This window comes from Microcaecilia unicolor, chromosome 5 (genome assembly GCF_901765095.1).
Source record: "Microcaecilia unicolor chromosome 5, aMicUni1.1, whole genome shotgun sequence".
Taxonomy (NCBI): Eukaryota; Metazoa; Chordata; class Amphibia; order Gymnophiona; family Siphonopidae; genus Microcaecilia; species Microcaecilia unicolor.
In genome coordinates this window covers 295,860,632-295,887,986 of record NC_044035.1, presented here as the reverse complement: position 1 = coordinate 295,887,986, position 27,355 = coordinate 295,860,632, and the positions used below count along the sequence as shown (strand labels likewise).

General features: G+C 41.8%; 1 protein-coding gene across 3 annotated transcripts in view; it reads right to left on the bottom strand.

Moving 5' to 3' along the window:
• ESRP2 (epithelial splicing regulatory protein 2) overlaps window positions 1-27,355 on the bottom strand; it is a 155,185-nt gene that overhangs the window by 4,863 nt on the left and 122,967 nt on the right. For 2 of the 3 annotated variants that reach the window (XM_030204298.1, XM_030204300.1), the window contains exons 15-16: window positions 26,473-26,653; window positions 4,040-4,140 (exon numbers count right to left, since the gene is read on the bottom strand). In XM_030204298.1, coding sequence (XP_030060158.1) covers window positions 4,051-4,140; window positions 26,473-26,653 — 271 coding nt within the window. In that variant the 3' untranslated portion in view covers window positions 4,040-4,050. The remainder of the gene's footprint in view (window positions 1-4,039; window positions 4,141-26,472; window positions 26,654-27,355) is intronic. The other variant, XM_030204301.1, reaches the window with a different exon arrangement.

The window sequence follows — 27,355 nt, the reverse complement described above, 5'->3', positions numbered from 1 at the left end:
TCCGGTTGCCACTTATCCCTGAGGGAGATCTGCAGTCTTTACATACCCTAATAGCTGCTATAGAAATTATGGATGTTATTAAGCAAGCCCACTTCTCTAAAGCATCTGGCCCAGATGGATGAGTGCAGAATTTTACAAGATCCTACAGGACTATATCTTTTTGCCTTTGGCTGAGTATATTGAGTGAGTTTTCATGAACGAAGTACTCCTACCCCATGTAAATCATTCTTAATAGTAGTGCTGCTGAAGCTTTACTGGATTCCTACAGACCTATTTCTCTTATTAACCGAGTTAAAACTTATTGCTAAAATATTAGCTATTAGATTGGCTAAGCTGTTGCCCGTGTCATTCACACTAACCAGGTGGATTTTGTGCAAGGGCGTCGAGCAGTGTAGAATGTCCACCAGGTTATGGCTACCATGGGACATAATACTACTCATACAATTCCTGCCCTTTTAGTTAGTTTAGATGCTCATAAAGCATTTGTGTAAATTGGGATTTTTTTTGTTTCAATTGATGGACAAATATGATTTCGGGGAGTATTATTTACATATGATCCGTATTTTGTCTACCAATCCCCTTGTTGGCAGTTTTGGTTAATGGTCAGATATCTTTATTCTTTTCCTTGGGAAGGGGTATGCGTCGGCGTGTCTGCTAGCCCCTCTTTTGTTTATTCTTTAGAGCCCTTGCTTGTTGCGTTACGGGAGGCTACCTCGATCCAGGGTTTGAAAATTAGGACTGAGGAGGTCCGATGTATGGTTTTTGCTGATGATCTGCTGTTATTAACTAACTAACTCAAAAGAGTCGTCGTTGTTTTACCCTTTATGCAACAGCATGGACATATGTATACATTTAAAGTAGCACATATGAGTTTATCTTGTTGGGCAGGCTGGATGGACCGTACAGGTCTTTTTCTGCCGTCACCTACTATGTTATGTATCTGGCTTGTGCTTAAATTTAGATAAATCTGAAGCTATGCCTCTTGGGGGCTATGCTATGAGGACTTGACCTTTCCCTTTAAAAAAAGTGGAAGACAAGTTTAAATATTTGCTAGTTTATTTGACTGCATCTGTGGCCAGAGCCTATTACTGAAAATGGCACTATTTTACTGAATAATTCCAAGATGCTTTGACACTATGGACTTCTTTACCACTTAAGTCAAAGAGCACTGTTTAAGTGGTACTGTTCCTTAAGTGGTTATATGTACTGCAGACTTTTCCTGATGTAACTAACCAATAAGGATTAGAATAAATTTTGCACAGTGCTACGGAAACTTCTTTGGAATAAGCAGCCACGGGCTATTCTACATCAAATGACTACCTATGGGACAAGGCGGCCTTGTCCCTCCTGGATCTTCGGTATTATAACGTAGCCTGTTTGATGAGATACTTTGAGGGCTGGGTTAAAGGTACTCATATTACACTACTTTCCGTGGAACAACAGTTACTGGTGCTTGCTCACCTTTTATCCTATCTGCACATTAAGTCACCTCACTTGATTTTTTTTCCCCCCACTCGACAGCACCCATTATTGAAGTCTATGCAGCAGGGTTGGCACTGGCTTTGCCGGGAAATAAAAGGTATTGCCGCGTAGCACAGTATTATTGCCTTTGTGGGGCAAGAGAGATCTAGAGCCGGATGCCTCAAAACTAATTGAAACAATGGCATGGGCATGGACTTTGTTATATTAAAGACCTGATCATAGAAAGTGGTACTATGAAAGCATTTGCAGATTTAAAAACAGACAGCCTGATTCAACATTAGGACTGGTAAGCTTATTGTCAAGTAAAGCACTATATTGATGCACTGGACCGCTCAGCTCTAGTGGAAGACATGGTTGACCTAGTAACTGAATTGTTTTGTCTCGCCAAGCTAAGGCTGGCCTTTCTTTTTATCAATGTCTTGGTGTCTTTCAGGTACATTAACCTCTGTTTGGAATTCGGAACTCATCTCATGAACATGTTGACAGGTGCTGGTCTTATGAAACATATCAAAGTGCTTGTGAGATCTGTGCCATTACAAGAGCAACAATACAAGTTTTTATTGTGGATGTATGTGGCCCCTGGATGGTGCCAATTCATGCCGGATACTTTAACTCACATGTTGTGGTCTTGCGACATTATACAAGTGTTTTGAAAAAAATATAATGGCCTACTTGCAGACTGTGCCACATAGATGACTACCATTAAAAGGGTGGTCTGGGCCCCTCGCCCGGCCGCTGCCCCCTACCACTGCAGCAGTCGCCTCCACTGCCCCGGTCCTACCTAAAGGGCCCTGGTGGTCTAGTGGTCTCTGCAGGGAAAGGGGGGGGGTGGAGAAGCATATTCTTTGCTGCACTGTCGCTATTCCTCCGTCTGTAGGCACCGCTGTCTTTTCAAAACGGCAGCTGAGACTTTCCGCACACTTGTAGAATCAGAATTAGTTTTTAAAATTGCATGTTTAAGCTTAACATCTTTTGGTAGCTCCCAGAGCTCTCCTGTCCATTTTGCAGCCCTTTACATGAAAAAGGTTGGAGACCACTGCCTTAAGGCAGTCATTCATATTATACAATGCTGCAATCCATTACCTATCCTATCCCCAAATGAACGTCTTCCACTAACTTCCAAATTTCTCTATCAATGGAACTAATGGGCTCAGGTAAAGATCAGTTCTAATGCACTTTTTTGAACCCTGGAGGCAATTCACAGCTAGTTAACATTGGACTGCCACACCAATTTTTTCTGGTCTAACAAAGAAAGAGGGCAGCCGAGAATAAAACTGGCGATGCCAAAACATCATGGCCAGATTTAGATCCCACAACTGCAGAGTTCCGTAGGGAGCACTGGTGCATGGTTCCCAATTGAACACTGGCACTGTAATGCCTGGGCTGAGGGAGCCTGGAATGAGATTAAGGGAAACATTCTCAGGTAGCTGTGAATAAATATTGATGGCAGCATAGCCCAAAGATAACCTGTTCCAAATGTGCTGGAAGTCCAGAAGGAAAAGGAGGAAACTGCTGGGACAAAAAAAATCTTCATTTCTGAAGTATCACATACTAAGTTTAAGATGCAGTAGATTTCATTTTATGTACATTTTTCACTATTTCTTAATGTTAGATTAACGTGCCACAAAACTTTACATTTAACAGGGAATCAAATAATCCTAAATTTATTGCACAAAGCAGCAAACACTGTCTCTCTTATGACAGTGGCATAGCCATGGGGGAGGGTGCTTGAGGATCTGCCCCCCCCCCCACTCTGGGCTCAGGGCCCCCTCCAAGCCTGCGGCACCCAATAAATGGCTGTTGGGGATGGCGAAAACCTACCAGCCAAAGACATTTGCTGCATGAGCCACTCCCCTCCTCCTCACGCTGCAACAATAAAGAGAAAGTCAGCAGCATGCTTCCAGTTGCCAACAGGACTCCTCCCGCATGCTCAGTTCTTGTGTGAACTAAACATGCATGCGAAGTCTTGTGTCATTTACTGCAGCAGCATGAAGAGGAGGGGAGCAACTTGGGCAACGAATCTCTTTGGCTGGCAGGGCTTCAGAATCCCCGCCAGCTCAAAAGGTAATATTTTTAATACAGGAAAGGGGGAGGAAATGCATCACCCTCCTCCCCAGTTCACCTGGGTTCCCCTTCTCAAGACAGGGGCTACACCGCTGTCTAATGCTTCAGAAAAAAAAAAAAAAAGACATTATTCAGACTTAAAACAGCACAGATTGAACAGAAATTTTGTTAATACAATGCTCATGTTTAGATAACTATAGAAGTGAATTGGCAAAAATGAAAACGCACAAAAATCAGATTACAAAACAGCACTGCAAAAGGATGCAACCTCCACCATTTTCCCCTGCTACGTTGGCAGCTACTTATTAGAATGACCTTGATTACACCAAGTTAGTCTATCAAAAAAAGGAAGAACAAGGAAAACGTTAGAGCAGATTCCCAACACAAGCCAAAAAGACAAAGCACAAGGTCTACCAGAGTTAAATTAGCACAGCACAGGACACCCCTTCATAGCCCCTTCCCATTCACCTGCAGGGGTCTGGCTTCATCTTACCTTCTCAGCAGTTACAAACAGACCCACTCTTTCGGTGCTTGTAACATACTCCTTGCTTGATCGTTCATCTGAATAAGGCCATTGTAGTCATCGGGTGCATACTACAGTACAAGTGTGATACACGGCAAATCAATGGAATGCACACATCCAGCATATTATAGCAAATCCATCATGGCAAGTACAAGTCTCAGCTACAGTAACTGGCAGGAGACAATGCACACTCTGGTGTGGATTGGATAATTCCAAATTAAATTAACAAGGTAATCGTGTGTGTGAAAAAAGGGTGGTTATATGTTCATTTCTATAATCTTAATACTAGCTTCCATCAATAATTTTTCCCAGCTATTATTAAGGTATCTGCATCTGTGTTGAAAGCTTTAAAAAAAAAAAAAAAAGGTAATCATTTATAAAATCTATAAACTGCCCAACTCAAAGAATCATCCAAGGTAGTGTACCGTATCACGATATTTAGTTCCATTCATATTTCTTCCACAAGTTTGAAGTTACATGAGGTTTGGCCCATGAGTTTCCCTCCAGGTGAATAACTTACATATCAAATCTCATTCAAGCATTACCTGACTGTTCAATTCCTCTCCCCCCCCCCCCCCCCCCCAAAAAAAAAAAAAAATCTGCTCCCAGAGAGACTTAACCCTAGCTGAATTCTGGTGACCCCACTTCGAATACCCCACACCCAGTTTCCTGGAAAAGCAGACTCTAGTATTCCTTGTTAGAACAGAGTGTGTTATGCTAAAGGTCATAAGAGTACATAACCTGAAATGAAAGGCACAGGAATTAAATGGTAAGACCATTACTCTCTCAATTGGTGTACAGTTTTTTTTTTTTTTAAATAAGAAATACAAGAATTTAATAAAGTACTGGCATCTTTTAATAAGTTTTAAAGTTTTCTACTGCACTATTTAAAAATATTTTTTTTTGCTCAAAGCATTATTTAAATGCCAATGTCTGAGCTTCTTACAGCTGAAATACCATTTGTTTTAACTAGTATACATGTGTCAGAACAAGGACAAAAAAAAAAGTAGGAAGCAGAAAACGATATCCATTTACTAATCAAATACTAAAAAAGTGAACGTAACCATTTTATTAGCTGCAAAGTTGAAATTTGTTTTCATAAAATTTAACCTACATATCAAACATATAAACGGTGAGTGACCATACTCACTTGCAAATGCGCAGTAGAGACTTCCCTCTCTGCCCCCGCCCCAATACGTGTGATGGGGGCGGAACAGAGAGGGAAGTCTCTACTGGCATGCTGCAGACGTCGGAACCGCTCCCCCCCCCTCCATCTGGCCTGAGCACTGTGAACTTACATCACCACGCAGCACCAGGCACATCAGCAAAGCTACAGTCGGGCTTCCTTCGTCCCGCCCTCGCCGACGTTAAGTCACACGAGGGCGGGACACAGGCAGAGAAGGAAGCCCACCCTGACGGCAGCTTTGCTGATGTGCCTGCTGCTGTGTGCTGATGTAAGTTTACAGTGCTGCTCGGGCCGGGTGGCGGGGCGGCGGCGACTCCGTGGGGGGAGGGGGCTCCAACCCCCCCCCCCCCCCCATTCCAAAAGTAGCCCATTTTCACGGGCTTAACGGCTAGTTAAGGTATAAGCTATACAATTGAGTTTGTTAATGAAAAACATTGGTAGGGAGAATCACACATGTGCATTTTTTGTATATATATATATATATATTAAAAACACACAAAGGTCTTCTGTACCAATGCTTGCATTATATATGGGGGGGGCAGACAATTCTTTTCTGAATTAGGCATTAATCTCCTGAGCAAAGTGAAGGATCTAGTTTCATAACAGATCATAATTGCAGCCATATTTGATGCAAATACCAGAGGGAAATCAAGTAGAAATGATGTATGTTTACATTTATTACCTTTAACTACCTTTCAATAATACAATCTTGGATATGTTTAAAATCAAACAGATGCATAAAATTGTTCAAAAGAATTCGCTATACAGAGATTGTAGTTACATACCACCCTCAGCCTGAAACAAGCAGGACAGTCATCTAGGGAACAGAGGGCTTGACATGGTTTGCTAGGTATTAGTGAATTATATATATATATATATTGGAGTGGAGGAGTGGCCTAGTGGTTAGGGTGGTGGACTTTGGTCCTGGGGAACTGAGTTCAATTCCCACTTCAGGCACAGGCAGGTCCTTCTGACTCTGGGCAAGTCACTTAACCCTCCATTGCCCCATGTAAGCTGCATTGAGCCTGCCATGAGTGGGAAAGCGCGGGGTACAAATGTAACAAAAAAATATATATATATATATATTGGAGTTCTTTTCAAAGCTGTATATCACTCAAATTAAAAAACAAAATAGGTTGACTATAATGAAAAGATTACTTAGAAAAAAAAACTAGAAAAGTGCAGTTGACAAAGTTAAACATTTGTAAATCGAGGGGTCCTTTAACCAAGCCACACTAAAAAGTGACCAGCACTATCATCAGTGCATGAGTTTTCCCGTGTGCTGTGGCCACTTTTAAGGCCCTGTTTACTAACGCTACACACACCCATACATTCCAATGGGTGTCTCTAGCATTAGCGCACGCTAATTTTTAGCATGCGCTAAAAAAATGCTAGCGTGCCTATAGCATGGCTTAGTAAACAGGGCCCTTAGTGTGGTAGTGAAATGGCTGCCTTTCCATATTTTTTTTGTAATGGTCATGTGCTAAATTTCCCAATTAGCGCGTGGCCATTACCACAGGAGCCCTTACCGCCACCTATTTTGTAGGGGCTCCTGCACTACTCCTGTGCTATTTGGACATCATGAGGTAAATGTACCTGCGCTACCTGATTAGCGCAGAGTATGCCTACTCTGCCCCCCGACATGCCTCCCACACCATTTTTTTAAAACATGGGAATTGCACACACTGATGGCCAAACTACGTTACGATGCCTCAGCACATCCCATGGTAATGCTGTTCTACTGCATGATAGGTGCACAGCAGTGCCTATCGCAGCTTAGTAAAAGGGCCTCCTAATGAGCAGTGCCATTTTAACCTGTCTTGGGATCCCTGGACTGGTAGACTAATTGGCCCATTCCGATAGCACTGAGAAAAAGGAAGGAGTGACAGGCTGGGTGGCTGCAGGCTATGTTTGCAGTCCTGAAAAATATGCATGGGTTATTCCCTCCCCATCACTTCCCCCCCCCCCTCTTTTTTTGCAACTTCAAAAGGAGAATCAGATTGAGAGTCCAACTGGCACATCAAAATTTGCTACTGCCTTAGAGAGTTCAGCAGCAACATGTGTACAATTTCATTGAAACTTACTGTGTTTAATAAATGTCTCTCTCTTCATACCCATAGAAGCAGTCCCGCCACCAAGACCCTGACACAGCGAGACAAAACGCTGGCCATCGTTGGCTTGGGGCGAGGGGAGAGAAGGAGCGAGTTGGAATCATTGAATTTCCTAGTGCAAGCAGTTTCAAAAGATAAGTGTCCTTTTGAACCATACATATTCACTATACCACCTTGTTGAGTAGCTCGTTTGAGCATCATGAGATAGAAATCTTAAATAATCCATACATTGAGGTTATTGGGTGAATGAGATTAAAATACCACACATTTTTGAAGGTTTTTGGCCAATGATGAACAGAGGGTCAGTATAGATCTGTTTCAGCTCCGATAGATAACTATAATCTAGGAGCTCTGTGAGGCCTTTTTTCCTTCTTAAATGCAGAACGGTGATATGGTTGAATACCTCTAATTCTTTAAGTAGTGGAAATTAATATGTGATAGTATCTAAAGATTATACATTTCCACATCCTATATCTATATTTATCTTAATAATTGTGACCCACATAAGTGCAGAAGTTGGGGTGTGTGCGTCTTGCAGTTGCTTCTGGGAAGGAGTTTGCCAGGTGGTTTGTAGGGGCTTGGGATGTTAACCGCTTTATCATAATTATCTTCCACCCTTTCCATCTTCCCTGGTCCATTTACTATACTCTCTCCACTTCCACACTCTGTTCATGCTTCTCCCCTCCATCATGCCTCTCCTTCCCTTCCTCCAATCCAGTACATTGCACTCAGCAGCAAAACGGCCACACATACATTGCAGCTGACCTGTGTCTTTGGCTGAGGAAACAAGGGGGTCCCAACCTGCTATTTTTCATTTACCTCCATAACATGTTTGCAGGCACTGTCATTTGGCTCCATGGTAGTAAAACCTCTGCATTTTTCAGAACTATCTGAATAGTAGCCACTGGATATAATGATCAAAAAGCAGACAGATGGAAGCTTGGATCACACAGTACTGCAGGAAACTCACCCATACTACTACTACTACTACTACTATTTAGCATTTCTATAGCGCTACAAGGCATACGCAGCGCTGCACAAACATAGAAGAAAGACAGTCCCTGCTCAAAGAGCTTACAATCTAATAGACAAAAAATAAATAAAGTAAGCAAATCAAATCAATTAATGTGAACGGGAAGGAAGAGAGGAGGGTAGGTGGAGGCGAGTGGTTACAAGTGGTTACGCGTCAAAAGCAACGTTAAAGAGGTGGGCTTTCAGTCTAGATTTAAAGGTGGCCAAGGATGGGGCAAGACGTAGGGGCTCAGGAAGTTTATTCCAGGCGTAGGGTGCAGCGAGACAGAAGGCGCGAAGTCTGGAGTTGGCAGTAGTGGAGAAGGGAACAGATAAGAAGGATTTATCCATGGAGCGGAGCGCACGGGAAGGGGTGTAGGGAAGGACGAGTGTGGAGAGATACTGGGGAGCAGCAGAGTGAATACATTTATAGGTTAGTAGAAGAAGTTTGAACAGGATGCGAAAACGGATAGGGAGCCAGTGAAGGGTCTTGAGGAGAGGGGTAGTATGAGTAAAGCGACCCTGGCGGAAGATGAGACGGGCAGCAGAGTTTTGAACTGACTGGAGAGGGGAGAGGTGACTAAGTGGGAGGCCAGCAAGAAGCAGATTGCAGTAGTCTAAACGAGAGGTGACAAGGGTGTGGTTGAGGGTTTTGGTAGAGTGCTCGGAAAGAAAGGGGCAGATTTTACGAATGTTGTAAAGAAAGAAACGACAGGTCTTGGCAATCTGCTGGATATGAGCAGAGAAGGAGAGAGAAGAGTCGAAGATGACCCCAAGGTTTCGAGCTGAGGAGACAGGGAGAATGAGAGAGCCATCAACAGAAATAGAAATAGAAAACGGGGGGAGCGGGGAGGTGGGTTTGGGGGGAAAAATGAGAAGCTCGGTTTTGGTCATATTTAATTTCAGGTGGCGTTGAGACATCCAGGCAGCAATGTCAGACAAGCACGCTGAAACTTTGGTTTGGATGCAAGGTGAGATATCAGGGGTAGAAAGGTAGATTTGGGAGTCATCAGCATAGAGATGGTAGGAAAAGCCATGGGATGAGATTAATGAACCAAGGGAAGAAGTGTAGATAGAAAAGAGGAGGGGACCAAGAACAGAACCCTGAGGTACGCCGACAGGCAGAGGGATAGAAGTAGAAGAGGATCCACCAGAGTGAACACTAAAGGTGCGGAGGGAGAGGTAGGAAGAGAACCAGGAAAGGACAGAGCCCTGGAATCCAAGTGAGGACAGGGTATCGAGAAGTATGCTGTGATCGACAGTGTCAAAAGCAGCGGAAAGATCAAGAAGAATGAGGATGGAATATTGACCTCTGGATTTAGCCAGTAATAGGTCATTGGAGACTTTAGTAAGCGCAGTTTCGGTTGAGTGGAGAGGGCGAAAACCAGATTGGAATGGGTCAAGAATAGCATGTGAGGAGAGAAAATCAAGGCAGCGGCGGTGAACAGCACGCTCAAGTAATTTGGAGAGAAAAGGAAGGAGGGAGATGGGTCGGTAATTAGAGGGACAAGTAGGGTCAAGTGAAGGCTTCTTAAGGAGAGGTGTGACCACAGCATGTTTAAAGGCAGCAGGGACAGTCGCAGTGGAAAGTGAGAGGTTGAGAATGTGACAGATAAAAGGAATAAGAGTAGGAGAGATGGCATTAAGAAGGTGGGTGGGAATGGGATCAGAGGAACAGGTGGTACATTTTGAGGAAGAAAGGAGAAGTGTAGTTTCCTCAATAGTAACTTCAGGAAAGGAGGGAAGGGAATGAGGGGAAGGAGAGAGAGGGGAACGGACTAGTGGAGGGAGAGGTGGTGAGGTAGAGAAAGCAAGGTTTATCTTTTGAACCTTGTTGTGAAAGAATTCAGCAAGGGTCTGAGGAGATAATGAAGGGGGAGTTGGGGGAGGGGGCACCTTGAGGAGAGAGTTCAATGTGGTGAAGAGAAGTCGAGGATTAGAGCCAAGAGAGTTGGTCAGTTGGATATAATAATCTTGTTTGGCACGTAAAAGAGCAGATTGGAAGGAGGTCAGCATGAACTTAAAGTGTAAGAAATCAGCAAGGGCCCGAGATTTCCGCCAGAGGCGTTCGGCGGAGCGGGTACAGGAACGTAGGTAGCGGATATTAGAAGTCAGCCAAGGTTGGGGTTTTGTACGCCTTACAGGGCGGGTCATCAAAGGTGCAAGAGTGTCTAAGGCAGAGGATAGAGTATTGTTGTAAGAAGAAACAGCCTCGTTGACAGACGTGGATGGTGCCACAGTAGAGAGGAGGTTTGAAACATGGGAGGATAGAGATGAAGGGTCAATATCGTGAAGATTCCTAGATAAATTAGATAGGATAGGACGGGACTGGGAGGGAGGAGATTTAAGTGTGAAAGTTATAAGATGGTGATCAGAGGAGGGATGATCAGAGGCAAGGAAACTAGAAGGTGAACAGTTGGAGGAGAAGATGAGATCAAGACAGTGACCATTTTGATGAGTGGGGGAAGTGGAGCATAGTTGGAGATTAAAGGACGACGTTAAAGCGAGTAACTTGGAAATATAAGAGTTGGAAGGATCATTAGCATTCTACTTTGCATTCTACATGCAGAGTCTCAACACTACAGAGCAATAAAAAAGTGTCCTACATATACTAGTAAACAGAGCGCTAAGAATCTGCAACTAAGAATCTTTAGAAAGAAGAGAACATCCTCAAAAAGGACATATTCATAGTCAATAGCTACTGTAGAAGAGCCACCTCTCAAGCCCTAAAACTTCTGGGCAACTCAACTTGTGAAAAACAGCAATAGCCAATATGCAATACATGACAACCCTGCGACAGAACAAAAACTCAAGAGTGCTCCTCAACATCCAAAGAGTAATGGATCACATAGGTAAATTGCTATAAAAAAAAAAAAAAAAAAAAAGAATCAAAACAGCGTACATGTGAAAGACTAGTTACCTCTGCGCCATACATTTGGGGTTTATGAAATACCATGCAGTTTTGGCCAATTGTACATTGGCAACAAAATGGACACACTGTACAAGAAAGGCTACAAGAGCATGAGAGACACCACAAACTCAGTAACACAAAATTTAGCTGCACCCCAGCATGCTAAAACAACTGGTCATATAATTAGATTTCGGGACACAAAATTTGGAGAAAGATCACTGGTTGCTGAGAAGACTCAAAAGAGGCAGTGAAACGGCAAGAGACACTCATGCAAGAATGGCTCATTTTTAAGAAAGTACGGCAGCTATTCATTCCAAAAGTTTAGTGCAAAAAACTAGCACAGAGAATAAACATTTTTCCTTCCCTCCCAGAGTTTCAGAACATGACCCACAGAAATTCTCCCCGCCAGTCAAACTGTTCCAATGAATTTCCTACCTTAATTTTCCTGCCAAAATTTTAATTTCTAGACAAAAGATTTTCCCACCAAAGTCTCCTGCCTTCCTGAGGAAACTGCCACCTCAGACCCCAACAAATAAGATACGAGAACCATTATATAATGACAAACTGCAGACCTCACAGCACACCCTGACAGGGCAAGATCTGGACAACTGCAACCACCAATAATTCTGCTTGCAGTCACCAATGTTCAGATCTCTGGATACCCCTCTTATGCATGAATCATGGAGATGAAGCAGAAGTGGTTGGGAAGTACTGGGACCTTTTACAGATTCAAGGTCATGTCTTAAGACAAACCTGCAAATGAGAACATGAGTGCATCTGGGATCTTGCTAGGCACTTGTGACCTAGCTTGGCCACGTTGGAAACAGGATACTGGGCTTGATGGACCTTCAGTCTGTCACAGTATGGCAACGCTTATTAAGATTGAAAAAAAAAATAAAATCAAACAAGGCAGTCCAATAAATTTGAGAAAATGCTTTCCATGCGACAAAAAACAAATAAAACTGATACATCAAGAAGCTTATGAGGGAGTCAACTAGAGCACTAAACCTCCAGTAGGCAAAAATGATGTTCAAGGTAGAAAAAGTCATTCTAGATTTTTTATTAATATACTGAAGAGGAAGTTGGGATGATTCGATATACTAGAGCGATTCTGACTGTAACAGTCAAAAAGAACTAAAGCAAGTTACTATACAACCGTTATAGAACAAACTGGCAAGGTAAATATTAGCGAAATTGTCAGGACCCAAATGGTATTGTCCCTGGGGTTCCAAAGAAAAAAAAAGTACAAATTTTATACCAGATATTGATAACCTAATATATTATTAAAATCTGTCAGTGTACTCAAGGCATGGCATATAGTCAATGTATCATTTTTAAAGGCTTAGGGAGGGGGAATAATCTGAAATATTACAGGTCAGTGAGGCTGATGATTTTGCCAGGTACAATTGCAGTAGCTAAACCAGAATTATTGGGCATTCCAGACATGGCAGAATGGGAAAGATCCAACATTATTTTAGCAAAGGGAAGTCACACCATACCAATCTATCAGACTTATGAAAGAGTAACACATAAATAATGGCATGATGGTTGATACAGTGCATCTAGATTTTCAGAACATTTAAAACAGTCATAGAATAGGAGAGGGCATCCTATTATACATTTTAACCAGTTACTAGATTCAAATGGTTAGTTTTCCCCAGTGTAAAAAAGTTAATAGTGGAGCACTCCAGGAATCTGTGCTGGGGCCAGTGCTTAAACCTATTAAATGATTGGGAAATGGCAACTATAAACAAGGTGATCACACTGATAGATAATTATTCAAAGTTGTTAAATCACAAGCAGATCATTAGGAGTTGTATGCAAACATTGTGCATATCCAAGGTAGACATCCTTAAAACCTTGCCAGTTGGGTGTCTCAAGATCACATATCGAATGCCAATAAATCCAATAGTGCTTTGGCACAATGTTTAAGCTTCTAAACATGGTATTTGTCTTATGTCTACGTCATTAAATCCATTAATTGGTTGCCTGGGCAGCCAAGGTTTAAAATATAATGTTATCTACCAGAAGCCTTCCCTCCCCCTTTACATGTGTCTGCATAAAACTGCTCTTTGTTATGCAACATGCCTCCAAATAGTACAAACTTATCAGTGGAAACTTAAGTACATGAAAGTTAGCAAACAAAGATTGACTGAGCACACCCCTGTATAATTCACCTTGAGCTACTAGGGAAAAGGCACAAGTTAAATCCAAATAAGAGACAAAACAGCAGAAGTACAGAATGGAACTAGAACCACCACAATACATGTTATATGATACTAGCCGTTAAGCCCGTAAAAACGGGCGAGATTTCCAGCTACCCTCCTTGCTGCCGCTCCCTCCCCCCTCCGTGCCAGGCCCCCTGCACTGACCTGACAGCGCCTCTCACCTCCGTGTGAAAGCGCTGCAGGCAGCAGCAGATCGCTCTGCTGCTGCCTGCAGCGCTTCCACACGGAGGTGAGAGGCGCTGTCAGGTCAGTGCAGGGGGCCCGATGTGGAGGAGGGCGGGAGCAGCGGCGGGGATGGGGGGGGAGGAGGGTGGAGGTTGGTGTACGCGATGTTCGTTTCCAGGCGGCAGTGTCCGACAGTGACTCCGACTCAGTTTCCCTCTCTGTTCCGCCCTCTGTCGTCATCACGTCTTGATGCGAGGGTGGAACAGAGGGAAGTCTCTACTGCGCATTTGCAGGCGAGTCGGTCACTTGCCGTTTATATGTTTGATAGACAACAATGCTGAGAACAGATTTCAAGACTCTCCACCACTGTTCCCTCTAAGCTGGGCAGGAGTCCTTCAACTATATTGCTGCCAATGGGGGTATGCTGCTTCAATATTGTGTTTTCAAGGGCAAGGGACAGGCAGGTTTCCCTGAAGTCCAGCAAAGCTAGCCTATTCCTCACTATTAAAAATGTGATAGTGATACAGCATCCTCCACTGGCTGGGCTGTAGGTGCAGAACTCCTACTCAGAGGCATACAAGGAAGAACTACATTTAATAGGACATTAACATTACTTATTAACATGCCCAGGACCAAGACCTAGAGTTCTATATATATACCTAATAGACATGCAACTAGTGTGACAAAATTCTAGGGGCAGCAAGTTGTGTCCCTCGATTGCTTCTTCCTGCTGCCACTTCCCACCCCATATACCTCAAGGCTCTAAACCAAGAGTAAACATGGGCACCAAGTTACCCCAATGCTCACATGCACCTCAAAACACAGCTGTTTTGCAAGAATGGTCAAAACACATGCCATCTGGCATACTTAAATATGCCTGGTGTAAAAGACAAAACTTGAAAAACTGAAGAGTTCGCTAAAAATACCACCAGGACAAAGTTACAAGAATGTTCAAGAATATCCTTATTTTTTTTTGGGGGGGGGGGGGTGGGGGGGAAGAGAGAGAAAATAGACTACCAGAATTTTTAAACCTAATTTTTTTTTTTTTTTTTTAAGGATAAATCATCAGAAAGTGGCTCCATGCAGGAATGCTTAGAATAGGAGATGCTTTGTTCAACTGAGATTCGACCATTAAAAATCTGACAGCGTGTACTTGGATATTATTCCATCTGCCAACAGCAAGGTACACAATACTTCTGTAGCTGGTTTGTCTTAAAATCTCAATCCACAGCAGATGAAACTGTTGATTAAAAGGCACAGCAACTAGAGTTAGGAGTAACACGCTGCCAGGCACACTTTAAGAAGGTATCCGATGGCAAATGGCACAGGAGGATTAAGGCGATTTTTTTTTTTTAACTGTACTTTAGAGGGGGAATTTTATTTCATAGGGAAGTCCAAGATGAGCTTTCGTAGTAAAAATACATCTAAATCAAAGAACATTAGTAAAAAGATCCCTAAAAATGGCCAGCTTCCGTGAAGGGTACTATGCAGGTGCTAAAGCAGTACAGGTGGGTAAAGTAATGGGTAGGCAACATGCCACCAATCCATTTTCTCATATTACAGCCTTCCAGAAACAATTAACAATGAGCTCTGTACTTGTGAAAACGCTTAAAGCGGCACTTCCCAACTCTGCTTGAGGCACATTTTAATTGATCAAGGTTCAGGATACCTACAATGAATATGCACAGTATGTATGTATTTATTGAGATTTTATTAACCACCTTTATTTTTATTTTATTTTTTTTGTTACATTTGTACCCCGCGCTTTCCCACTCATAGCAGGTTCAATGCGGCTTACATATTATATACAGGTACTTATTTGTACCTGGGGCAATGGAGGGTTAAGTGACTTGCCCAGGGTCACAAGGAGCTGCCTGTGCCTGAAGTGGGAATCAAACCCAGTTCCCCAGGACCAAAGTCCACCACGCTAACCACTAGGCCATTCCTCCACTCCATGAAGTGATTAACCCAAGGCCATGAATTTGCATACATTGGAAATCCAGTGGAAGCAAATCAGACTTCTGCTTATTCATTGTAGTACATCTACCTGCAGGACAAGGTTAGGAAACATTGACTTCAAGAATTACAGTACTAGGCTAAGAGTATTTTATCTACAGGATGGTCGTGACACTAGACTATTTTGACCTGTCTTATATTAAAACCTTCAAAGAGGTGTGAGGAACTAGTTATCAAGGTATTTCAAACCAGTAAGCAAGTTTGTAGATATTGTTCAAATGGGAATCCAACATTTGGAAATCCCAGAGTAAAAAGATTCCAGCAGCCAGTGGAAACAGGAATATTTTGTTACTGGACTATTTCAACAATAGAGGTAAAAGATATCAGCAGTCATAGTGGAGCAGAAAGATCTGCATGTAATTACGAGAAACAGTGTATTATGATACATTGGAAATTTAGTTGGCCTGCAAGAGAACACACACCATGGCTACATGGAGTACACACAAAATCATCACCAATGTTCACCAGCCCACATTATTGCAGCAAACATCTATACATTTTACCCATTGACAATAGGAACACTTCATTGAGACTCAAGATTTATAAGGATGGAGACAGATTTTCAGGATGTATTATTTCCCATAGTTCCTACTGGAGGACTGTCGGATACAACTGTCTTGGACAGATCCCACAATAGTTGCAAGGAAACATAGAAACATGACAGTAAATAAGGGCCTATCCAGTCTGCCCATCCTCAGTAACCACTAACTCTTTCTTTCCTAAGGGATGTCCCACACCTTCTTAAACTCCGACAGTCCCCATCTCTACTGGGAGGCCATTCCATGGATCCACCACCCTTTCTGTGGAAGAGTATTTTTCTTAGATTCCTCCTAAGCCTTTTTCCTCTTAAACTTTATCGTATGCCCCCTCAATTCAGAATTTTTCTTCATTTGAAAAAGGCTCACCTCCTGTACATTAATGCCACTGAGGTGTTTAAACATCTCTATCATATCCCCTCTCTCCCAGTGTATACATGTTAAGGTCCCTAAGCCTTTCCCTATATGTTTTATGATAGAGACTGATTACCAATTTCATAGCCGTCCTCTGGACAGACTCCAACCTGTTTATATCCTTCTATAGGTGCGGTCTCCAGAACTGCATACAGTACTCTAAATGGGGCTTCACCAGAGACTTACACAAAGGCACAATCACCTCTTTTTTCCCTACTGGTCATCCTTCTGCTTATGCAGCCAATCATCCTTCTGGCTTTGACCGTCAGTTTTTCTACCCAAAGCACCTTATGGAATTACACATCTTTCATTTCTCCAATTACACTCTACATCCTTTAGTGGTTTTATCCACCTAAGCACACGTTTATGCTGATAAAAGTTTAATCCATATATACATCACTGCTCTAGTTTCTTAATGTACTCAGACACATGTTTGCTACTTATTACTCTATTTACAAGGATTTAATCCAAGGCAAGATCTTTTGAATTCTTACTTAAGGGATGTGGCATTTCCTCCTTCTAGATATAGTAATTTGTGGCATGCACAGATTGTGGCACATTCAAAATATCACACTGTTTTGTTAGTTTGTCCTAAAACAGCTGAGGAATTTCACTGTTATCCAATTCTTAATCACAGATATACAATAAGGGAAGTTCTAACATATCCACTTATTTCCCAGGAACTTTTCAAGTGTAATCCATCCTTGTACAATTTTACATACGACACATTGAGATCACCACTTATGGTATTTGACATGCCACCATTTACTTTTGCAGAAACTTATAATGTATTTGTTACTAACGCAAAGTATTAGGTTCATTATTTAGAAAAATTGTTCATTTATTATTCAATCCCCAGTACCAATGATTATTACCTGGGATAATACCACCCCTGTAGAATGTGACTCCCAGTGCACTTTGCATATTAATGGTACTTTTGAAACTGGAGACAAAAGTTATTCTTGTCCAATCTATTATTCTGTCTGGACACTTACGCTAAGTCCAGAAGTCCCAGATGTACATATTTTACTGACTACATTTACGTCTAATCTGACAAAAGTAGTGGCCAAAGCTTTAAGGAGGAGTGGCCTAGTGGTTAGGGTGGTGGACTTTGGTCCTGGGGAACTGAGTTTGATTCCCACTTCAGGCACAGGCAGCTCCTTGTGACTCTGGGCAAGTCACTTAACCCTCCATTGCCCCAGGTACAAATATGTAAGCCACATTGAGCCTGCCGAAAGTGGGAAAGTGCGGGGTACAAATGTAACAAAAATAAAATAAGATCTACTCAGCTTGCAGGGATCCATTTTAATGCTACTTTGTACATTGTAAAAACCGTTGCATAAAGTAGAAGATATGAAAGAAGTTGTGGCCTTCAGCTGGTGAGAATCACCTTTTGCATATTCCCCATCTTCTAGAGAACACCTAAATGCTATGAGGCATCCAGCCACCTTGCTCTATCCTCTAGATTCCTCTAGCTTGTAGTTTTTGTAAGCATTAGTTTACATGACAGTGAACAGAGGGGATGGGGGTAAAATACAATAGGGCAACATCTACCCAAATTCACTCTCACCCCCCACCCAGATCTGCCCTCTAGTCATTCAACCCACTTGGCACCTACTTCTAAAATGTCTGTGTGCACCTGAATCGTACAAAGAGATGTCTTTGCGTTATGCGCCAACAGTTTGAATTTCTGTCCACTGATATCACTGCCTGAACCTCTGGGTCTCCTAAAATTGATAACTGCAGCCTTTTTGCTTGAACAGATTCTTCTGCTTTGGAAAAAAACTCAGAGCGAGACTTAAGGAAAGTCAAATGCACAAGCAGAATAAATTCTGGGGAAAATCCTTCTACATACAAGTACAACAAGACTACAGCTTCTGCATCCCAATTCTCCTTCTGCGAAGGCTGAACCTGATGAGAAGGATCATGTGAAGTCTGAGAAATAGTAGTAGGACCTAGCAACAACCATTATAAGCCATGATCTTATACAAGGTAAAATGGCTGCTTCTCCCACCATTTTCTGGGAATCAGCTCAGCTCTTCTTAGCTAAGAAAACAGGAGAATGGTGTTTAGAGCCACTCATCTTCAGTTTTTTTTTTTTTTTTTTTTTTAAAGAACTGGAAAAACTGAGGTGGGACCAGGAAGTGCCGTGCAAGTATCACAAAGCCTATAGAAATTGCTGCAACCACCACCATAAAGAATCATCACCGATGCAATGACTAAATGCTGCAAAAAGAAGTCTGGCACTTTGGGGCCTTGCAGTTGCACCTGGAAAGCAGCTCAGGCCAGGCTATTTGATACAGCTGCTTAAACACTGCTCATTGCAAAAGGCAATTACTTATCCCTTAATGAGAGATGCACCAATCTGGCATGAAGGCAGTCACAAGGTGGTAAGATCGGGAGCTTTGTGTTGATGCTAACACCAGCAGCCTGTAAACTCTGCTTCAAAAGCCATATATTCTTTTCTTTTTTGTTGGTTAGGCAAACAAAAATTCCTCAACTATAAGAAGTTAAGAAGAAAAGAGAGGGAGAGGGAAGGGGAAGGGGAAGAGCAAGGGACCTGAACTCAAAATTTCTGCTGCTGTCCTTTGAATACCTTCTCTTGTCAGTTCAGCTCAACTGGGTGACCTACAGTTAATATGTAAATCACTTTGGTTGCATCACAGAAATGTGGTATATCAAGAATATAGCAACCACCCAAGCATTCTGGCTTGGTCTCATAGATCAAAAAGGAAATGCTTATTTTTCTAAAAGCAAAAAAATCAGTAGTTTTGCTGGCATACCCCATAAAATCCCTTTTAAAGCAATTACTTGCCCACAAAGCATTTTACCAAAACATTGAGGCAGGAGAGAAAAAAAAAAAGGTGATACAAGAGGAAGGGACTTCATATTTGAAAAGGCTAATCAGTTCATGCTAATTGGTCTTCAATGACAACAGAACCAATGAAATAAAGATACATTGAAGATAGCTGTACACTGGTAGGAAGTGGTCAAGGTTTTCATAGATCTGTGAACTCTGGCTGCAGGTAACAGCAGTGTAGGTCTAGCAGACATAATAGCTAGGTTCACAGTATTTGATGGACAGGGTGTTGACCTTCTTACAAAGCTATTTTTTTCTACATTTGGCAAGATATGGCTTAAATCAAACTAAAATATGAAACTTCCTTACTAATCTTAATTTGCTTTTACTGAATTATAAACAAAATTTCAGTTTTCTTTTTTTTTGTTAACACAGAAGTGCAAATGTTGAGATCAATTTGTTGAGACTCGTGTTAAGATGGATCTAGTTTAAAAAGACCATTTCTAAAGTCCAAAAGCACATATTACGCAGTATACAAACCATCTTATTTTTGAAAGAGAAAGACGCCCATATTTCGACCCAAATTGGGAGATGGCCGTCCGTTTCCCATGGGCGCCCAAATCGGTATAATCGAAACCCGATTGTTGGTGTCCTCAACTGCAGTCCGTCACGGAGATGAACAAAGATCACAGGGGCGTGTCGGAGGCGGGACTGGGGCTTGGTTATCGGCCGAGAGATGGGTGTCTTCAGCTGATAATTGAAACAAGGGCGTTTTTGACGAGAATTTGGTCCGTTTAATTTGGACCCTTTTTTTTCAGGTCCAAGTCCCAAAAAAGTGCCCCAACTGACCAGATGACCACCAGAGGGAATCAGGGATCACTTCCCCTGACTCCCCCAGTGGTCACTAACCCCCTCCCACCAAAAAAACCCCACTTTACATACTTTTTTTCCAACCTGTATGCCAGCCTCAAATGCCGTAACCACCTCCATGACAGCAGAATGTGTTCTATCCTCTGACAGCCTTTCCCTGGTTCTGATGTGGGTCTCGGGTGAGTGTGACATCAGTAATGCATTGTGGTGGGTGTAGGGTATTGGGCTCCGTGATTCCACTAGCTTGTGGCAAATGCTCACGATGTTGGTAGTTGGTAGGCTCTACTCCCATGGTGCTTTTCCCTCTGCTTACTGGGTCAGAGTGTGCCCTGTTTTGTTTCCGGTAGTCCATGAGGTAGTGGCCATTTGTGTTAGACACTTTTAGATCCCTTTCATGTGTTAGCCACATTACAGCACTTATTCTTACCTTGAATGTTGCTGAAAGACGGCATTGTACACCATTCTGCCAGCTCGGACCTACTGCTAATCTCAGTACCAGTGAGACTCGTTGCCAGTGGGGCACACAACCTCTGATCTGCAGTTAACTGTGAGTAAAGGTGCTTATTCAAATAAAGGACGTTTTCAGCGAGATTAGTCTTCAGGTGTGAACTGCTGTGCCAAGGTTATACACCAGCAACAAGTCCTGTCCCTGGAGCACTTTTAGTGGGTACTGCAGTGCACTTCAGGCAGGCAAACACAGGCCCATCCCCCACCACCCGTAACACTTGTGGTGGTAAATGGGAGGCCTCTAAAACCCACTGTACCCACATGTAGTTGCCCCCTTCACCCCTAAGAGCTATGGTAGTTTTGTACATTTGTCCCTCCCACGACCAAATGACTTGGATTGGGACGTTTCTGAGCTGGGCGTTTTTAGTTTCCATTATCGCTTAAAAAAAAAAACCGCCCATCTCAGAAGGGACCAAATCCATGGCATTTGGTCTGTCCAAACCGTATTTTTGAAACGAAAGATGGACGCCCATCTTTTTCTATAATACGGTCTGTCCCGCCTCTTCACATACCCGTCCATGGAGATGGGTGTTCATGTTCAATTATGCCCCTCAAAGTCTTCAAATAATCTTAAAACTAGTTAAAAAAAAATAGGTACACACACAAACCTCTTGTACTTCTACCAAGGATGCAATACAAATCAAACCCGAGTCAAATGATTCCACCAATTGTTATTTCCTCTGATTTGATTGCTTCCCATAGCCATTTAACACTAATCGCAATGCTAACTTATGGATTAGGAGACTACAAAACTGATGATGGTCCAACTTTTAGTAAGGACTAGACAGAGTTTCAATGAACCTTCAGCATAAAGCAAAAGGCAAGGGGAAAATAACTGTATTGTCAAATTTAACGTACTCGCCTTTCCCAATTCTGAGCTCAAGTCGTGTTATATTCAGGTACACAAGTTATTTCCCTGTCCAGACTCTCATTCTCAGCTGGATCTGAGGCAATGGAAGTGAAATGACTTGTTTCACTGCTTGTGGCCTTAGGCAAGTGGGATTTGAACCCTGGCTTCCCTGCTGCTCCAACCATTAGGCTGCTCCTCCACCCCACTCATCCTCATATAGAAATAGGTGTCAACATTAAAAAAAAAAATGGCTTCTCAAAATCAGCTTAAGAGCTATCATCCCTAGTTTAAAAAAAGGCAGACTAACATATTGGACTAGAGATGTATAATACAGTGATTTTTGTAATTAATGTGTTAGTCATTTATTAAGTACTATGGCGTGGCAACAGAGCATTTGGACCTTCTGTCAGGGAAAGTCCTTGTACAGACTGCTAAAAGCCAACAGTAGTACTCTGAAAAGCTAAAAGGTTTGTAAAATATTTGAAGATGACATTTGTATTCTAATAATGACAGTAAAGGAAAGAATACCTAATTATACAAGCCACTGGAACAATTTATATTTGCTCAGCTATTTCTTAAAAACACAAAATATCCAGGAGTGAACATTTTTCTATTTATCTTTCTGGAGGACATACCAATATTTTTCTTGCCACTTTTTAAGATACTTGTTTTAGAGCCACGACGTCTTGACTAAATCAGCTGGCATAGTTTAGAGAATCTACAGTTCAGTTTAAGACTTCCATCTCCCCTTCCCATTAAGAATCCTGATTAGTTTTTGCATGTAACACGAAGCCAGATTTCACATTGTGCCATAAGCAAATCTGGAGATACTGATTTTAAAGACTAAAGGCCCTGTTTACTGAGGCGAGCGTTGTAGGTGCACTAACTTTTTAGTGCATGCTACAAATTAGCATGTGCCAACGATAGAGATACCTATTATATTCCTATGGGTGTTTCTAAAATGGGTGTGCTAAAAATGTTTGCGCGCCTACAGCGCAGCTTAGTAAACAGGGCCCTAAATTCATCAGTGTATCCATTTTGGGGGTTTTAGAATTTCTTTGATTTTTTTTTTTTTGGGGGGGGGGGGGGGGATATTCATTTCACTTACTGGTTTTTAAAGCATGCATTCTACATCTTGTGTATGTGTAAATTGATTGTCTGCACATTAATTTATAGGTATATGCACACAATAAAATATTATGTTCCTAAATTGAATATGCACTAACAAATGCGCATCCCTAACCTTCTGTTTAAAGATGGTCACCAGTGATCATTGAACTGAAGTCACTTGATGCAAATCAGTTTTGTTTTAGTACAGTTTCCTTTTCTTCCTTTGAACCTTTCAGCTCTCTGAGATACCACAGATGAGTACACAATTTGCATTTTATAAATACCTCCCTTCCCTCAATCTGGTTTAACCATCACAAATGTCCTTTGCCTAGAGTCACAGACGGTGGTACGTGTCACCATGGCAGCAACAGCAGCATTTCCAGCTCTGGCTGGTCTAAAGAAAAAACGGGCTTTTGTTTCAAATTCAAGTCTTAAAGCTTGATAGTGCTGTGTGCTGCCACAGTACCACTTAGCCACAAATCTTGTAAGCTGCAGTTAACATATTTGAAGGATCCTGTAACATGAAAACTGGTCTCCAGAGATAAACCATGGCCATGCTCCTTACATGGAGGCGTTGTTATTTGAAAGCTCTGATCTGTGCAATTTACTGTTTTGCTTCACACAGTAAGAACAGATGAAGTTAGAGATGCTTGTGGTAGGGGATTCCAAACCCAGTCCGCTAATACCTGCTATAGATGTGGCTCTGATGGTAACCATAATATGCAAATTCTGTAGGCATTTAAGCAAAGAAGCAGTGTATCACATGCTGTGCACATCTTGAAAACTAGACATCTTTGGGGGTACTTAGACTTCCACATCATCAAGCCCCATCTCCTTACTATAATACTTGCATGTTCACTGATATTTTTAGAAAGTGAACAAAAGTGACACCAGTATATGGTCTCAGTAACCACCATATTAAGTGTTAAAGATATGCATTTTATTTTGTTTGGTTTCATTCTGTGTTGGCAACTGCTAAAACAAAATAGCAAGCACTAAAATTACACCTCAGGATACCTACTTAGCCAAACCTGAGCTGAACTTTGCTGAGGCACTGTACCATTCTTGCCAGTAGGTATTCTTTCTTCTCAAGAGACCATTTCTCTGGCTCAGATTTCTATGTAGGACTACTTTAAAGTCTTAGAAGAGTAATCACTTAGATGCACTATTGCCTTTAACAGAATTAATGGTGATTTTGGCCAAGTTTGCCAGCTTTCAAAAAAAGGAAAAGCAAACAGAACTCTTTTCCTGGCCAATCTCGCTAAATTCTGAGGCTGCCATAATCCTTTCCATACCTGCCTAGTGTATATCTAGTATCAGACTTCTCAGCTACTTTGTTTAGCTAAACTCATTCCATACAGCAGGAGAATAAGTAATTCTGTGTAGCAGAAGTCACATTTAAACTGTATCTTCAAAGCTGTTCTCAAAACAATTTTACTTCTGAAGCAGAGTAATGACGCACAAAAGACTGGATTACTCAGCCAGGACTGCAATATCATTGTTTAATTTTGGGCAAAATTTGCATTTGGTGTTATTTTTAAGTAAAATAGTCCTATCTTTGAAAATATATTACAAAAGTGCCGTGTTGAATTTTGCTGTACTTAAATAAGCTTCCCTGTAAAGTCTAAACCTTTTCTTCATACTCTTCACAATACTCTCGGGTCATGTAGACCATATGATTCAAGAGCACTGCTTAGACTCCAAGATGTGGCGCAGTGTTCTGTCTAAGTCAGGTACAAATATTTTCTTGCTTTATAGCCAGTGGGTCTTTTTAATTGTTCCTGCTTGCACTTGGGATCAAGGGAGTGCAGTGTCCCACCTCAGAACATCAACCGAGATCACAAGAGGGATCAAACCAGCAGGCAAAAAGCCACCATCGCAGCACCCTACTCTTCCTGAGCTGAAACCTGCTCCTCAATGACAACATGGTCTTAGCCTGGTATGACAAAGTTACCAAAATAAAAATAAAGCAAAAGGGAAAGACTTCTGTAAAGCAGCAAAAATGGTCAGAAAGCTTAATTCCCCTTTAAATTTTCATATCAAGCCATCCCAGTATCTGCACCTATGCTTAAATGCCCAGGATATAAAAATCCTTAAGCCCCTTCCCTAGCTCCCTTACAGCCTAGAAGTGAACTGGGATTAATTAGCTGAGGAAGGATGATGCTGAAGTGTCCTCTTCACTCCATCAATTTTAGTTTCCACATTCCCACAGTAAAATGTGTTAAATCTGCAGCAGGCATTAGTGGGTGCAGGGGATGAGGCACAGATGCACTGCTAACCAGGGAGCACTGGATTGTCCCAAGCTGAAAGCCCATATAGGTAGAGAAGCACCTTCACTGTCCTTCCTCTCCCTAAGGCCACTTTCAAAATTACCCAGAAACTTGCCAAATAATCATGTTGTAGGTGGTTTCCACCTCAGAGGTGGGGATAATGTCTCCATGCTGGCAAAGTGACAGCTGCAAAGGTAGGAGCTGTGATAAAACTAATTTGGTTTGTTAGCATGCCTTTACTTTGGTGTGTGCTAAACTGATGTAAAAGGTGTTTTATGCATGTTAATTCATAGGTTAAGACTAATAGAGTGTAAAAGTATGAAAATAACCCCCCAAACGTTTGCAAATTATGTACCAAAAACGATGCCCTGTGCACTTCCTAATAGATGTAATGCAAGGCTTGTCCTTTCAAAGATATAAAAGCAACTTACACCTATGCAAAGGAGCAATGTTAAAAAATAGGGAGGTGCTTCTCTTCCTGTCCATGGAATCAGCAGGATAGCAGCAGAGAGGCAGTGGGGGCAAAAGATAATGCATGGACCTAATAAGATGCTGTGGGGCAAACCAAAGAGGTGAGAAATAATGCACTCCTGACCAGTATCAAAAGATGTGGCGTGCCTGACTCAGTGCATCTGTGGGAGCAAAACAGCAGTAATGACTGCCATTACACATCACCGCTGGAAGTTACTTTTAAAACAAATAGGAGAAAATACGTTTTCACTTAACTAACAGTTAAGCTCTGGAACTCTATATGCTGGAGGATCTGGTAACAGCAGTTAGTGTATCTGGGTTTAAAAAAAAAATAATAATGTTTGGACAAGTTCCTGGAGGAAAAATACATAGTCTGGTATTGAGACACACAAGGGGAAGCAACTGCTTGCCCTGGGATTTGTAGCATGGAATGTTGCAAGGATTTGGGTTGAATATGCACCAAATAGATTTGCATAAGATGGGCAGTGCACGCAAATTTCTCTCATGCATATTCATTGTGGATATCTGAAACCAGACTGGCTTGGTGTATCCTAATGACTGGGTTGAGAACCACTGGTCTAAGATCAGAGGTCAATTTCTCTTTCTTGACTACCAAATTATGTACATGGCATAGAAATATAGGTACAGGTGATTATATAATAAATGCTTCAATTGTTCTCTGGTTTAGCCATCATGCAGAGGTTCCAATAAGGTCCAATAAAGAAGAAATTTAAGCAACTGTAAACTCGCAAGAAAATAAGACACTCCAGTACAATAAAAAGTCTTGAAGTAATATCTAGCATCTAATTCACACCTAATATTGAAATAAAAACACCCCCTGCCGCTCCCCACTGAGTAGACTGATTTACCAGTGTGGCAAATAAATACATTTCAGCCTTGATTTGGGGATTATCCATACTAGATAAGCTGAGTGGTAGACTACTAACCTGATATCCTTGGAAGAAACTGAGAATCTCTTTCATTCCAGTGTTGTACGGCAAGCCTTGCATACGGACTAACGCACCAGGCTGAGGCACTACTGGAGTGTGTGATGCAGATGCGGCGGCAGCAGCTAGAGATGCTGGGGGAGCAGCAATGTACCCTACTGTGGTTGGAGAAACTGGAGGGCTGGTGAAAAAGGAAAGAAAAACAAATGACTTTTTGTTTGTTTTTTAAAGTAACCAAAACCAGCACATTTGCCCAATGTCATTAATGCAATCAGCCTGGTATTATCAAGCAAGTCACCAAGACTAGATAGCATATTATCTGAGATTTTCAGAAGCATATTTGACTTTTACAGAACTTTTCTAGTGTATTTAAGAACAGGTCATTAAAATCCTGGAGCAAATGTGAGAATAGCCAGCACCACAAGTTCATCAACTGTATTTTACCCTCTGTCAAGCATGATCTTAGATAAAATTAGCTAATAAGAGCTGATGAGAAACTGAGGCAAGAAAGTCTCCATGGTTGAATATAGGAATTAGACCATGACAAGATAGTTTTCAAATCATTCAGTAGCAACCAAAAATACTCAGTCTCACCGACATTACAATCTAACCTCCCTGAGATTTCTGCTGAACTGGACTATATCCATATAGAAAATGTCCCTAAACACTTACATGGTCTTTAAGAGCACAGGAAATGCGTGAGCTAGGAATCCTTAAGTACTAGAGATGTGCATGAAAAAACAATGCATTGTGTGCTGCTAAACATCTCACCATGTTTGTCATTTATCATTGTCTACTACCCAAACATTCAATTTTGCTGTAAAGTACATATGAATCTGGACCTCCAAAACAGCCCCTCCATAACACCCACAATACTCAATGC